General features: G+C 44.8%; 1 protein-coding gene across 1 annotated transcript in view; it reads left to right on the top strand.

Annotated features, from left to right (window-relative positions):
* Positions 1 to 17953, top strand: part of ROR2 (receptor tyrosine kinase like orphan receptor 2) — a 361950-nt gene that overhangs the window by 267300 nt on the left and 76697 nt on the right. Inside the window, exons 3-4 of the mRNA XM_078675620.1 lie at positions 9585 to 9872; positions 13524 to 13554. Of these exons, the coding sequence (XP_078531746.1) occupies positions 9585 to 9872; positions 13524 to 13554 (319 nt within the window). The remainder of the gene's footprint in view (positions 1 to 9584; positions 9873 to 13523; positions 13555 to 17953) is intronic.

Genomic DNA, 17953 nt, shown 5'->3' on the forward strand with positions numbered 1-17953 from the left:
TCCTGTCGGAATGGGTAATAACGTTGCGGGGTTCAGTGTATCACACCTCTTTATGTGGATGTGACTTGCTAGCAGTGTAAGTTCGTAACTGGATAGTCGAGCGCTGGTATGGTGTTGTGTCTTTGTCCTGTTTAGTAAAATGTCTACTGCATGCGGAACCATAACGATCAGAGTATTATTCATGACTAATCCAGCGGATTGTCGGATGCAGACAGCTGCTGCGGCGGTAGCCCTCAGACAACTTGGTAGGGCTTTAGCCACAGGGTCTAGAGTTGCCGAAAAATACGCGCATGGGCGCTGTCTGTCCCCAAAATGTTGTGTTAAAACTGATAAGGCACAACCTTCCTTCTCATGGACATATAATGTAAAGGGCTTGCTGTAGTTGGGGGTTTCCCAACACAGGAGCCGAACACAATGCATCACGCAACTCGTGGAAACTCGTCTGGCAATCTTCAGACCAAGGCATAGGATTTGGCGTGTCTTTGCAGAGTAGTGCCAGCAAGGGTTTAGCTAGTAGTGAGAAATTCGGTATCCATTGTCTACAGTACGATGTAATGCCCAAGAAAGCTCGAACCTCTCTCTGTGTCCTTGGGGCACTCAGTTCTGCGATTGCCTGTATTCTTTCTGGTGTCAGTCTCCTTCCCTCCTTCGACAAGATGTGACCTAAGTAGGTTACTTCTTGTCGGCAAAATTGTAGTTTGGAGAGAGAGACTTTGTGCTTCATATCACATAAGTGATGCAATAATGATAACGTAGCTTTCTTGCAAATCTCTTCAGTGTCTGCAGCGATCAGCAGATCGTCTACGTACTGAATCAGAGTTGAACCATTCGGTAGAACAATCGTGTCTAGTTGCGTTTTCAGGGCCTGACTGAATATTGAAGGGCTTTCGCAGTAGCCCTGAGGAGCGCACTTGAAGCGGAAGCTTCGTCCTCCTAAATTAAATCCGAAAATATCTCTACTCTCCTCAGCAATCGGGATGCTGAAGAAAGCGTTCTTCAGGTCGATCACCGAGAACCAATTTGCTGAAGCTGGAACCATTGTCAATAAGGCAGTAATATCGGGGACAACTGGAAACTGTGGGATAACTATCTTGTTCACTTCTCTGAGGTCGATCACGAACCTATACACAGGGGGCTGTGAAGGATTGGTACGTTTTAAAACCGGTAAGACTGGACTGTTACAAACATTTCCTGTTGTTTCTTCGATGACGTCTTTATCAATCAGGTCATAGACAATCGTCAATAACGCCTTTTCACATTCGCTAGATATTTTGTATTGGGGAATACGTGGCAACCTAACGTTGGCTTTCAACGTGATGACATACGGTGCTATTTCCAAACGACCTACATCATTAGAACCGTTTGCCCAGAGTATATCAGGAAGGCACGACAATTCAGTTGCAATATTTTCTTTCGACACATACATTGGAGAAACTATTTTCTTACCTAAAGTAAGCTGTACTCCCAATGGTGAACAGTACAAAGTCGCATATAACCTTTTTAGTAAATCCAAACCTAACAAATTTTCACCGCAACCTGTGGTAAGAATGAGGGGTGCCTCTAATTCGCATGGGCCAATAGAAAGAGATACAGGACTGGAGATCGGGTTTCTAACAGGGGCGCCAGAGAAACCTACTGAAACATTTATTTCGCCAGACAAAGGTGCACCAGGAAGTTTTGAGTGCATGATAGAACTTTTTGTAGCACCAGTATCCAGCAGAAATGGTTCTGACACTCCTGAGGCGATCACCTCGACATAAGGTCCATTCTGATCTACTGGAACTAAAACAACTCCCTCTCTTTGTCCATGGCTGTCCTAGCAATCATTACCCTCGTTTTCGTGTTCGGTGTAATAGTCTTCAGCATAGTACTGAGCTGACCTAGATGATGCATTGTTCTGTTGGTCAAAGCTGTTCATCGAATTCTGAGGCGGAAAAGAAGTTGTATTCTGCGTGAAATTTCCACGGCCCCTACCTCTAGGGGCATGTTGAACACCTCTTCCCCTTACACCTGAAGCACCGCTCAGACGTCGCGCAAGAGCCGGACAATTACTCTTAAAGTGACCCTCTTCTTTGCAATACGCACATTGATTCGGGCCATAAGCAATACGCTGGTGGGAAAACTCGTTTCCTTGCGCGTTTCTCGAATACTGCTGTTGTGGTTGATAATTGGGCTGACTAGCCGTACGAGGCGGATAAGCTTGCTGGAGAAGAACTTTAGTTTTTAAATCTTTCGTCTTTTTGTCGACTTTATCTAGCTCGTCTTTGCGCCTATTTTCATAGTACTGGGCTGTAGCTAAAATTTGAGCTGACGTAGAGACAGCCCAAGCACTCTCTGAATCTTTTAGTTTATTACACAGTTCAGGGATTAAATTATGTACGAACTTGTCTACAAACAATCTTTGACCACCCTCTGTAGCCATATCCTGACCACTATGATCGGTGAAAGTCTCCTCAAATCTTGTGAAAAAGTCAGACACATTCTCATCTTTCTTCTGCTTGCACGCAGATAGCTTGTCCCAGTTTACGCGTACCTCGGGCATTATCGTTTTCATGTACGCGATAATTCTACCGGGAAGTTCAGCTATTAACGGCTCAGGTTTAGAACCACCAATTTGTCTAGCATCGATAGCGGCAATGTTCGCCCATGAGTCACCTAGTTCTTGGTCATGGTTCGTATGACGTATTTTGCTCCATAGAGGATGTGGAACAACGTTCCCGAACAACATGTCTATGTCCGCTAAATTCATTATACATGAGCTTGCAGTTTGCGATAACTCCTTATAATACCCAGTCGGGTTTTTACGAGGATCAGGCAATGTCTGCTTTAGTGCTAAGACATCGGATCTTTTCCAGGGGACATGTACCCATACACGCTGGAAATGAGGCAGAATCGGTGGATTCGCATTCGCATCACCTTCCCTCCAAACCGGAGGAACTTCTCTCATGGGGTACTGTCTCGCTCTTTTCCCGTCTGGTGCATCGTCTTCGTAACATGATCTAGAGACGTTTCCCTTACTCCTATAAGAGAGCAATAATTCTATCGCTTTCTCAACATCTGCACCTATAATCATACCATCATAGAACTTAAAGCGAGTACGCCATAGTTCGTTCATTGTATATTTGGGATCATTTGTCTTTACATCTTCGCCTAGATATACACACATTTCTTCGAATACGTATCTCTGAGTGGGTGCATTCCATTGACGGAAAACTTCCATAACAGACTGAACATCATATCTAACAGTATCCGTAATCCATTGGCGTGCTAATTCATTCAGCACTCGTCTTTCCTCGTAATCAGGCAGTTGACTACGCAACTGTCTATGTTCTGTTTTAGGGGTCGTTCTAGGCGACCCGAAGAAAGGTGAAAGCAGACCAGTGACGGTACCTGTCACTCTTTGTCTAATAGAAGGAGAAGCTTGCGGAGGAGCAAGTGCATCGGAAAAAACAGGCTGAGGCAAAGAAGAAGTAGAGGCAATAGTAGAGGAAGTTGAAACAGTGACAGGCGTAGTATCATAGGGAACAGTTGGAGCTGTAGGCAAAGTGGTAGAAGTAGATGGAGTATGTAGCAAAGATGGCGGCCTTTGAGAAGGCTGCGCCGGAGAAGTAGGAACCAGCTGAAGAGTAGCCGGCGTGTGTGCAAGAGCTGTGTTTCGTGCGCCGGGGCGTGGTATAGAAAAACGCTTTGGGGTTGTAGTAGCGTCTAACGCATACGGTGGAGGTGAGCTTAATAAGTGGGACATTAATGGATCTTTCTCGGATCTTTCCTCTCAACCTTGTCCCTTATTTGGTAACATCGGGTAGCATTTATCTACTGCTAGTTTCTTGCTCCTAAGTATTTGTTCGCTTTCTTGCTCTTCCTCGTTATCCCTGTATGCAACGGCAGCTTGCACCATTGACATACCTCTTTTATTCCTTTTTGCTAACTTTATTTCCTTCTGTTTGGCTTCTTTGCGCCATAAGCGAAAAGAGTCAAACATCGCCGGCCGGGCTTTTCTCTTAAATAATTTGACCTCTAGGTTATCTAATATTTCTGAGTCGAAACTACCATATTGGGGCCATTTTAAAACACCATCCTTGCGGGTGTATTTTATCCATACTTCATTATATGTGATAGGACCTACGCCGTGCTTTACGTAGAGCTCGTATGTCGGAGTTCCAATCGGAGGAACCGGACAGGAATCCTCTAATCGGGAGTCCTTACTACAACCAAGACAAAACAAGTTTCCAAGTCTGCTAAAACCAGGCATCTTTGCTCACTAGTCTAGCTTCAAACTTCAAAGGATTATCTGTTACGATATGTCTCGTTAAAACACAAGTCCTTCGGCTTTGGGGCTTGCAAGTACCAAATCAAGGCGTATCTCAAGGATACCAAAAACTAAGGACAAACTAAGGACTGGGAGACGCTCCACTTATACTTAATTGAAGTATTTGAAGATCGGTGACGTCGCTAGAAGACTCGTCTATCGTTTCGCTCTACCAAGGATCACTGGGTCCAAAACAAGGCGATAGTCAGGGCCGCAGTCCTTCGTAGCCGTCGGGACGCGGGGAACCTCGCAGCAAAGACCTTCGCTGAAGTGGCTGGCCGTCCTCCGGAATTTTCACACGAAGCTCCTCATGAACATCTGGCTTGGACCGTCGCCGCTTGATACCGCCCCACGTTGGGCGCCAACTGAGGTAACGGGTTTTTAGGAACCCGTTTGGTGCCAGGGGATAACACCCGAAGACCTCTGAGTTCTCCCTGTTCCGGACCACAGAAACACGGAGTCTTCTCGTCGAGTCAGAGATCAAGTTTTATTGATAGCTACCAAGTAACAGGTGTCCTAGAAGCACGACAAACACGGGTCATGTGTTCTCAGGAGACTGTTCGTTTTTACAGAACCAGCCTTCTCCTTATATACAAAAATAATAGCTGCAGGCAAGAATTCTTAAGTTTATGATATGGCTATAGACATATTTCTACAATAATACAAAAGAGCGAAGTCATGTAGGCAAGCCTGTATTTTAGATGTCCAATTCGTGATAGATTACTCAGCTAAGCCCGGAATTCTCATCAGATATCGGTGAAGCCCCAATAAAGGAAGGCACCTCCTAGTCATAAAACTGGCCATAAACAGGGAACAGGACAGGTGTGTGTTTGTAGAAAGCATGGTTTGTATGTAGTGAATGGTTTGAGGAATGTTATGTATCGATGCTATCGCATTTGGCCACTGGGCGATGGGCTGCCAAAACAGGTTTGGCTAAAGGCAATGGAGTCAGTTGGGACAGGTCAGGGGGAAGTCAGGGAAGAAGGACACGTCCTTTTAGATCAAGCTCGACCTTTAATTGACTTATCATGAGGGCAAGGCACGAGATGGATACCGTTTACAAAATGGAGTCTGGGGGTTGGGACGGAAACTACGGTTCAGGGGTGTTAGCATGCCTCGATCATGACGCAAATACATAGGAATGATGTCCTAATCATTATCGGTTCGTCGACACCAAATTCGTCATGGTACGTTGATGTTTCGGGACACGGATATCGGGTCTCGATACCGGGACAACAGTAGGGTCCAGAATTTCAGAACCACAGAGCCCTCTTCATTGTAAATATAAAGACTTTTATGGACACATTATCTATGCCCAAGTGGTAGTACACTGATTGATGCCAAGTACGGACTTTTAACACAATAACCGTGTGGCATTCATCAGTGAATGCAACTGTTCTGATTCTTTGTACATATACACCACCAATGTTCCTTCTTTAGTATTAAAATAAAGTGGTATCTTTCAGTAAAATTATTCCTTTTGGTGCTCCTTTTGCTGTTATAGTTTCTTACCCAATCTTCTAGAGGATTATTGGGTTACCCTAGTTGTATTAAAATATGCCCGTCTCCTGGATCATAGCCTCTTTACTATGCTTTTGAGAGGACGAATTTGTATCCTTCCTTGGCTCACCTCAGGAAACAACATTTTTAGGTCGACCCTTGCGCAGCGTGCATGTGCTGCACTATTGAAGGCTTCTTGTGAGCACTCCAAACTTCTCCATGTGGCTCGGACTTCCCCCACCCATTATGTTGGTTGTTTTCCTGAGTCATTTATTTTTCGTGGCCTGTAAATGGCTAAAGGTGGGCGCATTTCCCACCTCTTTAGCAAATGTTCACTCCCACAGCGTTTTGCTTGCTGGAGCGAGCAGCGGCGCGCAGGCTGGCAGCTGCATTCCTGACATTCCATCCAGTATGCGCGCACCACTTGTGGTCTTCTTGTTTAGGCATTGCAGTTGCGGTAATCTGACCCACTGCCCACTGCATCCAAAGTGAGGGCTGCACTGGCTGCCTCCGAGTCACATGAATGGGGCCGGCTGGAGGCTCCTCGCCAGCTGGCACTAGTCGGCCTGTAGGTGGCGCTGTTGCTGTGGGATCTGCTGGTCTTCCGCTCCACTCTTCGACATGCTCTATTCCAACAGAGACATATGGCGAAGAGAGCCCCAGAGACGTCTGAAAATGCATAAATATGTATACTTGGTCTATACGTGCGGAACGAGAAGCGTCACCTCCCTAGGGCCATGTCCATGCCCCCTTCTCCCCCTGTTGCTCTGGAAAACCGTGGTCCCCTTCCTGGGCTCAAGCTCCACCCTGTGCTACCACAGGAGAGTGCCCCTTGTGTTTGCAGGGCTCAGGCCGATCTCAGCGGCTCCCAGATGGGCCTTCCCCTGTCTCTGTTACCACCATTCCAGGACTGCAGTACGTGAGGTGGTGTGACTGTCCCCTTCAGAGGGGCTACCTTGTTCTCCTTACCATCGCACTGGTGCCTGACATGGGGCCAGGGGTAAGGCTTGGCTGCTTTCTGCCTCTGCATCACCATCACAGTCTGACATGGGGATGAGGCATGGCAGTCTGACCCCTTCCCCCACCTCACCTCTGCACCGTCCATAGATCGGGGATAAGGCATGGTAGTATGACCCCTTACCCCACCTTACATCTGGGATCTGCACTGTCCATGGATTCAGGGATGAGGCATGCCAGTCTGACCCCTGCCCTCCTCTCACCGCGGGGCTGTACACCATCCATAGATACACGGATGAGGCATGGCATTCTGCCCTCACCTCACCTCTGCACCGTCCATAGATTGGGGAATGAGGTATGGCAGTCTGGGCTCTGTACCCACCACAACATTAGGGTGGAGACCAGCCGCGGCCCGTGGAGGGAGTTACGGTGGGGCAGGGAGGCGGGGAAGGGGACGGGCAGGGTGGAGGGTGCTAAAAACAGGCATATGGAGAATTGCAGGTAAGTACACAATTTAATTAATAAAACGAAATTCGTTGCGCGCACTGCATGGCAAAATGCGATGCTGTGCGCGTTACGAATTTCGTTTTAGACAGACTTACAGGCACCGTGTGGACTCTCATCAAACTTTAAAAACTGATATATCAGCCCTGTATCCCATCCTCTTCTCGATGGGACTTGCGCTGTTACCCCTCCCCCCTCCATCCCAGTCCCCTAAGTGCCCCTTTAACAGACGGTGTCTTTCACACATACTCATTTGTTTTTGCTAGTGGTGTGAATATTTGAGAATATTTTCATACTTAGTGAAGTTTTTTGCAAGCTTTGCAAACTCAGTGATCGTCACAAAGTTTGCATATTTTTACAAAAAAAACGACTCTTAGCTGGACTAGCTGGGTAATTCCCCTGCTGTGCTGGGGGGCAGGGAGGCGCGCACAGCGCCCGCAAGCTCATGACGAACTCAGCTTGTAATGAGGCACGGCGCTCCTGTGCTCATGACGAGCTCAGCTCATCACAGGTGCACCGGGTCCATGGAACACTCAGCACAGCAGGGGAATTATCCCCGCACCTGAGCATTCCACGGCTTATGACGAGCTCAGCTTGTCATGAGAATGGAAAAGGTTAAAAACTGTTTTTGGAGCCAGTCCTCAAAAAGCTGAAGATCCTCCTTCTAAAGGCTGCTCAAATCCCACTTCTCATTGGCCCTACCCTTGCAAGTGTGTGTCAGTTGTAAATATTAGAAGTGACCTCTCAAACATGCCTGCCCCTTCTGAGGGGCAAGGACATTTTCTTACTGCTGTGGTGAATACTATAGCAAAAGTGGTCCCAAGCGCCCATAAGATATGGGGTACTCTCTGCATCCTCGTAGGAAAAGTCTTTGCAATGCAATAGTCTCGCAATTGCAAGAATTTGACCCATTGGCATTGTAAATGACAGTGCCATTTATTTATGTGTTTAAAAAACCTGCAATAATAAAAACTCTTTGTTATTTACAATGCAATATTACTTATAGAAGCATCAAATTCTACAAAACTAATAACACTTCCCAAAGGCAAGACCTATTGGCTATGCTAATGCTTGTTTCTTTTGCTTCAAGCTCTCCTTCGAACTCTGTTTTCTTATTCTCTTCCCCTTGTATTACTGTCCCCATCACATTCACAATCTTTGCGATTAGTGTACCTCCCAACTCGTCACTAAAATCACAGCAACAGATAATTTATTTGGTCAGGGTTTACAGACGTTATTGTGTTGCTTTTATTTTTTATCTCCTGTACTCCATATGTTGAAATAAAGCCCAGGTCTAGATACACAAAGGCTGCATATATGGCACTGCATTAGCGGCGGGCCCCTGCACTCACACCTGCCATTTGAGGTAGATGGTGTACCTAGTATGTATGAAAAGGAGATAGATGTCTCTTCAACTGGAGGACAATAAATCTGCTCCCTGGGCTACTGCTGAGCACTAAATGACTCTAGCATTTATTTCTCTTCAGTGTCTCGTTGAAAGTAAATCAGGCCTTGGTAATCATTTTTCTTTCAATTCTACCACTTTCCTATTCTTTTTCACTTTTTTCAGAGGTTTTTACATGGAAAGTATTCTAAAAAGAAACTGTTGGTTATAAAGATTGGAAATATTGAATTCAGTATACAATTTTGCAATACCTTAAGATTTATGTTTGCTTTACATCCAATATGTTGAAATGCTTATTCTATTACTTCCTTTAACAATGTTTTACAAACGTTGGCAAAGATTGTACATTGGCTGTCTCATTATAAAAGTGAGACCTATTGACTTTGCCGCTGCTTGTCAAATAGACATCTACATTTTAAATAAATATGTTTTATAAGTGGCTTCCTGAGCCACTGCTTGTACCTCCCTGCCATTTTCCTCTATGCTTTCTGCTGTGATCTCTTGGTGCAACTCTTTCTTTTCAAATTCACTGCTTCCTGTTATTGGCTATTGATAAATTAGGTGGTATTTCTTTAATATGTTTATTATCAATTGATTTAATATCAGTGGAAATACTTTCATTGCTGCATTTCCATTTATAAAACATAGTGTCATTTAGCCTTAATGAGATATTCATCAGGTTAGTTTGGTCATAATCTTGGTATTTGCTTTCATGAGGACAAGTATGAAATTGAAACCGATATAAAGATACATAGCATTGGTGATTGGGCTATGTGTGAACTACACATGTAAGTCCATCTTGAAAGTTCCCTCATTTTAAGAAATATATATTTATTAAAGTGTGATTGGACTGTTGCTTTTGTGATGTAAGCTTGAACTTGATTCCTTTGAACATTTATTCCCTTTCAGGGTATTTTCTGACATTTGTGGAACCAGTGAATAATATCACTGTTGTTCAAGGCCAGATTGCAACACTACACTGCAAGGTGGTAGGAAACCCACCTCCCAATATTCGATGGTTAAAAAATGATGCACCAGTGGTCCAAGAGCCGAAAAGGATCACTATACGGAAGACTGACTATGGCTCACGGCTTCGAATCCAAGATCTCGATACTACAGATACTGGATACTATCAGTGTGTTGCAAACAATGACTTGAAGACCATTTCTGCAACTGGGGTCTTGTTTGTAAGACTAGGTGAGTCTACATTTTTGAATCTGTGTCTGTGTAATATACATTAGATAGAACTATCATTTGTGCGGCATGAGTATTAATTGATACTTTAAGTTGACCATATGGGTATCACTTGCTAAAATCTGACCGTTCATGTAAAAGTTTACATATAAACGTTTACAGAAAGTTTCCTGTAAATATGTGAATATTCTCTAGACTTTGTTGGTCTTGTTTACAACTATATTTGACAATTGTCTGTCTCGGTATGACTTCACCCGTCACCCCTTGAATGGGATCACAGGAATGCCCCCCAATCGCTTCCAGGGTTGTCATTGTGGAGGCAGCATAGAAATTTGATTCAGACTTTTATGGACTCCAGGTTTCGTTTGGGAAAATTAACATCAAACAATAATGAATGTTCCACACTCAACACATAAAGCACACGTTGCTCCAACACAATCTCATACACAATCTGACAGAAAGTACACAAACGTATAGAAAATGCATACAACCGCACGCACACACACACACACCAACCACTTAAAAAGTCTGTTTAGATTGCAAAGCCCCTGAACTGCAATTTATTGCAATTTATTAGTGAGTCTATATAGGGGTGGTATTCCATGCCATCACCACACTTGTTGCAAAAAATTTTGTTGGCAGCTGTTTCAGTTAATGTGCAATAAACATGGTGCAGCCTAACCTTGACGTGCTGAGTTCATCTGGAGGTGAGAATCACATACTCCCTTTAGAGCCATGCATATGTCTGACTTAACCGACCACCTGGAGATCCTTCTAACTTGTCCTACATGCCTCATTTGTCACTCCATTTCTCCAGCCTGTGAGAACTTCATCACGTGTGTCCGTGTTTGGCTTGTTCATGGCAGAAAGAAATATGAAGTTACAATATGATGTGAGAACCTCTATTTATAACACACAAAGCTGAATTATGACGTTATAGTACAAAACCCTTTTGTAGTCTGTCTTCTACTATGAGAAGTCTTTTGTATTACATGCAAAAAGCCTCTTGTGGTGTGGAAGTAAATCTTAGTAGGTATAATGTGTAAAAAAAATAAGTGCCGGGCCCTTGTCAGGAAGCCACTGAATCTTGAACCAACCATTTACCTTGCCAGCATGGTCAGATACAGTACCAACAAATCTACTAACCATCACACTTCTACAAGTTTACCCATTCAGACTATTCTAGTCCACCCAAAGCCTTAGGAAGGGTTGTGTGGCACTTATTAGTCATTTTTTGCGGTATATTTACCTATTAAACAACTGTTGTTGTGCTAATCTTAAAATTTGACAAACAGCTCCACCATGTGGCAGGCTGTAATAAATGCCTGTATTGAGAATTATTATCCGGTGTCGAGCACTGGAAACCACCTGCTTAAATTAAGCCAGTATCTTAGCTACAATATTCTCCATATTACTGCACATTTTTTGATCCCTGCTACTCTTTTTATAAATAGTGTAAAAAGTGTGTAGTTCCCTTCATAAAGGGTTTGTGTTGGAAGCAGTGTAGCCAGTGGTCACCATAATATTTTTTTTTCACAAGTGGCAGGCTCCTGTTAGCCCTCTATCTGTGCTGCTTCCTCCCCTCTCGAACACTTAGGCACAATCTTTTTCTACCCCTTCAAAAAGTCCCTGCTATTGCTTCACACTCATACAGATGCACTTTCTACATAGGTAAGACTCCCTAGACCCTCCACTATTCTGCCTGCAATTACACACTGAAACGGAACAGTCCTCCTGCAGCCGCCTCATTCGTGGTGTGAAGTGAGTACAGACGGCTTTAGGGCAGTGCGCCTGGTGCGGCCGCACTGGGCGCTGACCTGTGAAGGGAGTAGCGGACCTCAGGGGGGTGAGGGGTGGCGCTGTGTTTAGAAGTAACTTAATATTGGAGAGATGAGGGGCACCTTTGAGCAGTGGTCATGAGAGAATCTGAGGAGGAGGTTATGGGGGCGCCAAAAATGATTGTTGCACTGGGCGCCACAAGCGCTAAAGCCGCCCCTGGAGGTGAGGACCCCCTCGTGTTCAGCTTTCCTGTGCCCTTCTGCTCTAACCTCCTTCTCAGTGCCCTCCATTAAATCTGTGGCAAGTTCATCATAACTGAGTTATTACAACTTTATGTGGAGTAATGTAGAAGTAGGCTCAAAACCGATTATTGGGCATTTCTACTATTCCTGTAGATTTTTTTGAAATCTGGTTAAACCACATTGCACCACAGAAATACTATTAAAAGTTTGCTGCCTGCACATGTGGTGGCACCATATGGATATATATGTAGTCAGACCATGTTACAGCTGGCACTGTATTACTGCTGATTTTACTACATGTGTTTTTAACTGGAAAAATGTTGTATTGCCACTTGTGACAATTCACATTTTACCAGGTGTATTTACTGCTAAACTCAGAATCCAGAGGTAGTGGTACACCTATCAACTGGGGAAACACATCTTAGTTTAGATTTATTTATTCAAAGTTTTATATAGCGCGAACAAGATCCTTACAGATATCAGAGCGCTTCACAGAACAGGGGTAGGGGCAACAGGAATGAACAAGATAATGGGGGCAGCATAGTAATCACTAACATAGTAGGATAACAATCATGTACAGAAACATATCAAAATACAATCAGGTAAACAAGTAGTATAAGACGGCACTAGTCATTGCTCCCACTACAAAAGGGTTTAGGTAAAGCCTTGGATGTGTAGATGGCTTATACCAATTTCTTAGGATAGAGAAAGCACTGGGTGGGGGCATCGGGAGGGTGAGTCAATACACCAAAGTGTAACATATATTGGTCGGTAGTAAGAGAGTAGCGTAGTAGTGACACCATATGGTAGGAGTATAGTGCCAAAGAACAAGGTGATCAGTGATACAGAGCGATGCAGAGTCTCAGGTTCAGTATCTATAAAGTTCAGGAGATCTTGGCCAGAAGGATTGTTTTCACCTCTTTCTTGAAGAGTGCAGTGGAGGAGATAAGCCTGGTTTCCGGAGGGAACTGGCCACTGGAATTATGCAGCAGGAGAGGGCCAAGTTAGCTGCAGGGTTGTGTAAATTACGCTGCAAGAAAAGCCAAATTATGCTCCACATTTTTTAATAGTATTTATTCTTCACTTCATCATTTTTAAACTTGATAACACTGTCTGGGCATTGGGTGTACCTCATTAGTACAAGTTTAACACCCAAATCTAGCAAAAAGCACAAAATGGTGACCAGTCCAGTTTTATAAATGGCGTTTCACTGCACAGCAACACGTGTTGCTGCATTTTTAGTAACATTTGAACTGTTATACCTGTTTGGCAACATTTTTTTTGCTAAAATCTGTAGATTACGTGGCAGATAATGGATTATTTGGCAAATGTGGCAGATCTATAATTATGCGAAATCGCAGTGCCCGCACAATCTCAAAATTCCAGTGGGCCTAGGTATATATCATGGATGAAATAAGCAGAGAACTCCTGAGGCCCACTCTTGTGGTATTCAGAGAATGGAAAGTACCTCATGGGCATCATGATTGAAGGCACATGTTGACAAGGGCGAGGCTTGTTGCACTATGTTCTTTATAAATCATGATGACATATTTTGCTGTTAATTTGATAATAAGCCAGTTGATGATGCCCGAAAATAAGTATTAATGCATGTTTTTCCTCTGTTTTCTTTTAGGTCCAACACATAGCCCAAATCACAATTTCCAGTAAGTATTCAGTTCAACTCCTGCAGTGTATTTTACTGAGAATGACTGTAAGTCATCCGTCCAACATCCTGCCACTGCTGTTATCCCATGCCAAAAACTGTCTTCGGTTTGATTTACTCTGAGAAGCCTTGCTGGAGCCTTCCCAGAAAGTGACAACATTGTCTTAGTCTGTTTTAGCTCACGGTTAGCTGTCTAATGGCTCGAGCTAGCGTAGCGTGTGGCGTTGCGAAGAGCTTGGCGCACTAGCAAACTATTTTTAATGCCTAGTTCTGTGCACTGTAAAACTAGAACAAAGATAAAGTTATGCTCTTCAGTCTGAAAACGACAAAATTGATGCAAACGTCTTGCTCGTGTATTCCTTTGTGTGTCTTTAAGTCATGGAGTAGACCCCAGAGTGTTTCTTCACTTCAGAGCAGTACGGTTACAGATCCAAGGGCGGGCAACCGAAGCCAAGCTTCTTGGCAGAGTCACAATTTCCTTTGACGTTTACTAGGCAAAAAGCCTTAATTAAAACACGAGGGAACATCTTCCATTCTTAATCCCTTGCTCACACACACTCCACACTAATCTCCTCTGCGGCCCTCCCCATCCTATGTGCTATGATCCTGTTACCTCACACAGGATATAGGAGGCACTACAAGGGGCAGGAATTGCTTTTTAGGTCGAGCCTGGGCAGCGCATGCTGTATTGAGGTAGGGACTTGAAGCTCTCAGGGCCGTCCTAAGGCATGTGCAAGCTGTGCACCTGCACAGGGCCGCCAAACCCCAGGGGCCGCCACGCCAATATATATCCTTAGATACATATTTGCGTGGTGGCCCCTGGCAGGGATTTGGCGGCCTCGGGTCCCCTACCTACACTCCCTGCTCAGGGCCTCCGTGAGCCTAGAGCCGGCCCTGAAGCTCTGTCCTCTTTCCGCCCACATTTTTTATTGGCTTGTGTCAATGTCAACTGTAAACTAGCTGTTCATTTGTCAAAAGACTTAGTAGTCCCTCCTTAGTGCCGCCTTGTCTCATTTTGTAGCCTCCCATGGCAACACCACCTGTTACGTGTGTTGTTGTTCGGTAGGCTTAAATTACTGCCTTTGAGCACTATTTTCTCAAAGAGTTTAAATTATTGGCACTGTAAATGACAATGCCTTTTATTTATCTGTTTTAACCCGTTGGTTGCTCGTGTCGGCGGCCGACGCGAGCACTACCTCTGGGGTGCTGCGCATGACCAACGGCCAACGCAGCCCCGCCCACTGCTAGGAATGCCCGCACTGCGGTGGAATGTTCGCCGTGGTAAAGGGGGTAAAATCAACACATAAAAAATGCTTTGTCATTTACAATACCAATAGCTCAAACTCTCATTAATGCAATACCTATTGCATTGCAAATGCTCGTTTGATGTGTTAGGGGTGAGGGGGACGAAGAACCTCATAAACTGACTCTATATCAATTATTCAGGCAAAAGAAACAAACTTTGTAATGGCTGAAACACATTAAATAACAGACTTTTTTGTTTCTATTCCAAAGCAGAATCATAGACGCCAGAGAATGGATTAGTAATGAGGCAAGGCAGGCTTCCTCCCCACTAACACTCCTATGGGTAGACAGATGCTCGTCTTGCAGCATGAACTAAGTTAAGCTGATCGATTCTTTCTGGGATCACATGCCGAGAGGGAATGATCTTTCATCTGTAGGCTGTATTTTCCAGTCATTAAGGAAAAAGTTGTGCAAATTAGTATTTTTCTTGCCTATTCTGAACTCTGCCAATTTCCTAGGTACCTCGTTTAACGGGATGTTTATGTACTAATTTGGCAAACCATGTAGGGGTGTATTCATCCTATTTAACTGCTGTTAAACTGCATTTTTTCTTTTTTGTGTGTTTACATTCTAGTGGTTACTTCTGTTTCCAACTCGTGTATGGATTGTAAATGAACCTCAGATCCAAAGCAGGATTTTAAAGTAAATACAATTAACTTATATTAACATTGGGCTGTCATGCCAAAGTGTGCTGGTTTTAAGAGCACCATGCACACCTGGACGTTAACTTTATAGAATAATTCGAACAAACAGACCTAGAAGGAAATGGCTTCAGGTCAATCATTCCAAAGAAAACAAATCGAAAGACAACAATTTCAAATATAAATGTTGAAAAGCAGCGAGGCACTTTTCATACAGCTGCTCGTCGCAGTTACTATTTTCATCGGCGGGGGAACCATTATGTTTAAAAATGAATATGGCTAAGCCTTAATACGATGTTTAGGGTTCACCACTTTTCATGCTTTGGGCTACACTCCTCTTCGGAAATCTCCCATCCTAATTTCATCCTGTAGTGCCAGCGGCGCAGCCTCTGTGTCCCCTCTTTTTGGGTACCCAATAAGAGACCCCCGCCTTATTTTCCATCCCTAAATTGCAACCATATATTTTCAAGCAAATTGTAACTATATTCGGAGCTGAACAGAAGGTCCCTGGGTTCGAGGCAGTAGAATGCCCTGACTGCACCTACACAGGCAGCATGGACTTGTGCGTGTGGTGTACTGGAGCCTGAGATGTTTTCTTCCAGAATAATCCTACAGGCTATTGTGTCTGTGGAGTGGGTGATAACACAATTTGAGTGTGAGGCTGAGCTGCAAAAATATCATATTGTGTTTTTTTGAAGGGTTGTAATGTTAAGGGAAAGAAATTTCAGTTTTATTGTGCATGTCCTTTTCTTACTGCACTTTGGATGGAATTAGGTAACTACAGTGCTACTCAGTTTTGTTAAAATGATCAAGGCTACTGCAGTTTTGTGACCCATCACAAATCGTGTAAAAAGCAAGTAGTTCTCTTCGTAAAGTGTTTGTGTCAGAAGCAGTGTAGCCAGTGGTTTCCATAATATTCCTTTAATTATGCTCAGTTATCTTAAAAAGCCCATTCACCAGAAGTTTCTCGGCCCCAGCTCTTACCTGATGTATGAGTATGAGTATGAAGAGTATTTCTATAGCGCCTAACTACCCGGAGGCCTCGTAGCGCTTACGGAAAAGGAAGCAGAATCACGTCAGTCTACAGCGCTAGGGAAACATTCTAAACAAGTGTGTTTTTAGGAGCTTGCGAAAAGTCAGCAAGTTGTTGTTCCCCCGCATGGCTTGGGGAAGGGAGTTCCACAATTTAGCAGCAGTGAATGAGAAAGAGCGACCTCCCCATCTCACCTTCCTTTTTAGGTCTCGCCCTGCGATTGCAGGCCAAAGGCCTGCTGTCGCAGAGCGAGACTATTGTTATCATTCCGGCTTTCAAGGACTGAAAGGGAGAGGACAAGAGACTGGCACGCGCACACAAGCAGCAGCCTGCCAGGATCAGGTCGCGCGCGTCAACACGCGCTCCGATTCCGGCAGGCTCTTCCCAACACATGCACAACACACATACAGCCCCCCCCACGCATACACACACACATACATACATACAGAACCCCCGCATACACACACACACGCACACACATACACAGAGAACCCCCGGCACTTACACACACATCCCCTACCTCATCTCGGCGTCTTCGCGCTCCCTTGCCCCCGCTCTTCTGGTGCGCGCGCACCACTAGTTTCGATTCCCGCGTCGGCTCCTCTGTGGTGCGCGCGCACCACAGGTTTCTATTTAAACAGCCAATCAGGAGGCAGAACTCCTTTGAGACATGCTCCCTCTCTGGTCCGCTATCATTTTGAACTGCACGGTGCGTCGTGGCCCCAGCAAAAACGGCAGCATGGGCCAATCACCTTTGTTTTTGCTTATTATTTCCGTAGGCAGCTTTTGGTTATGCGCAGCCCACGTCACTACAGAGACACTTTGTAATGAATGGGACATAAGGGCAATCATGAACATTACTGGTGAGTAACCGAGGGATTTTAGCTATAGCTAGCTTTATTTTTTGTGCGTGTGGTTTTCTGTCTTTTTTACCTCGTGCTGGACCGTTGCAGGTGCTTAGCTGTTTGCTGATTCCATTATAGAAGAGGGAGAGCGCTTCCACAATGTAAGGCGTTTTTTTCAGGATTTTTTCTTTTGTGTTGTTGTATTATATATGCGTTTCTTTTTAAATGTGTTTTAAATATCTTTTTGCTGGCGGAACGGGGTTGGGTACCATCATGGCCATACAGGCTGCTCTAATTCCCCATTCCCAGCTGGTGCCCCTGCAGCCGCGGCACTCTCTGTGTGCTCCTCTAGCTCTTCGTCCTCGTCCACCGCCTCTTCCTCGCCCTCCCCGCGCCTGGCCACTCCGGCCACAGCCCCTCCGACCGCCTCCAGTGCAGGACTCCTCCTGCCAGAGCCCTTACTGCCAGCAGCATCCAACTCCCCCACCCCTGGCAGCGGCGGCGCAGGGAGCAGCATTAGCACCAGCTAAGGCGGCAGCAGCCCCAACCTCCTCCCGGGCAGCTGTGGCATCAGCG

Source organism: Lissotriton helveticus, chromosome 2_1 (genome assembly GCF_964261635.1).
Source record: "Lissotriton helveticus chromosome 2_1, aLisHel1.1, whole genome shotgun sequence".
NCBI classification, from domain to species: domain Eukaryota; kingdom Metazoa; phylum Chordata; class Amphibia; order Caudata; family Salamandridae; genus Lissotriton; species Lissotriton helveticus.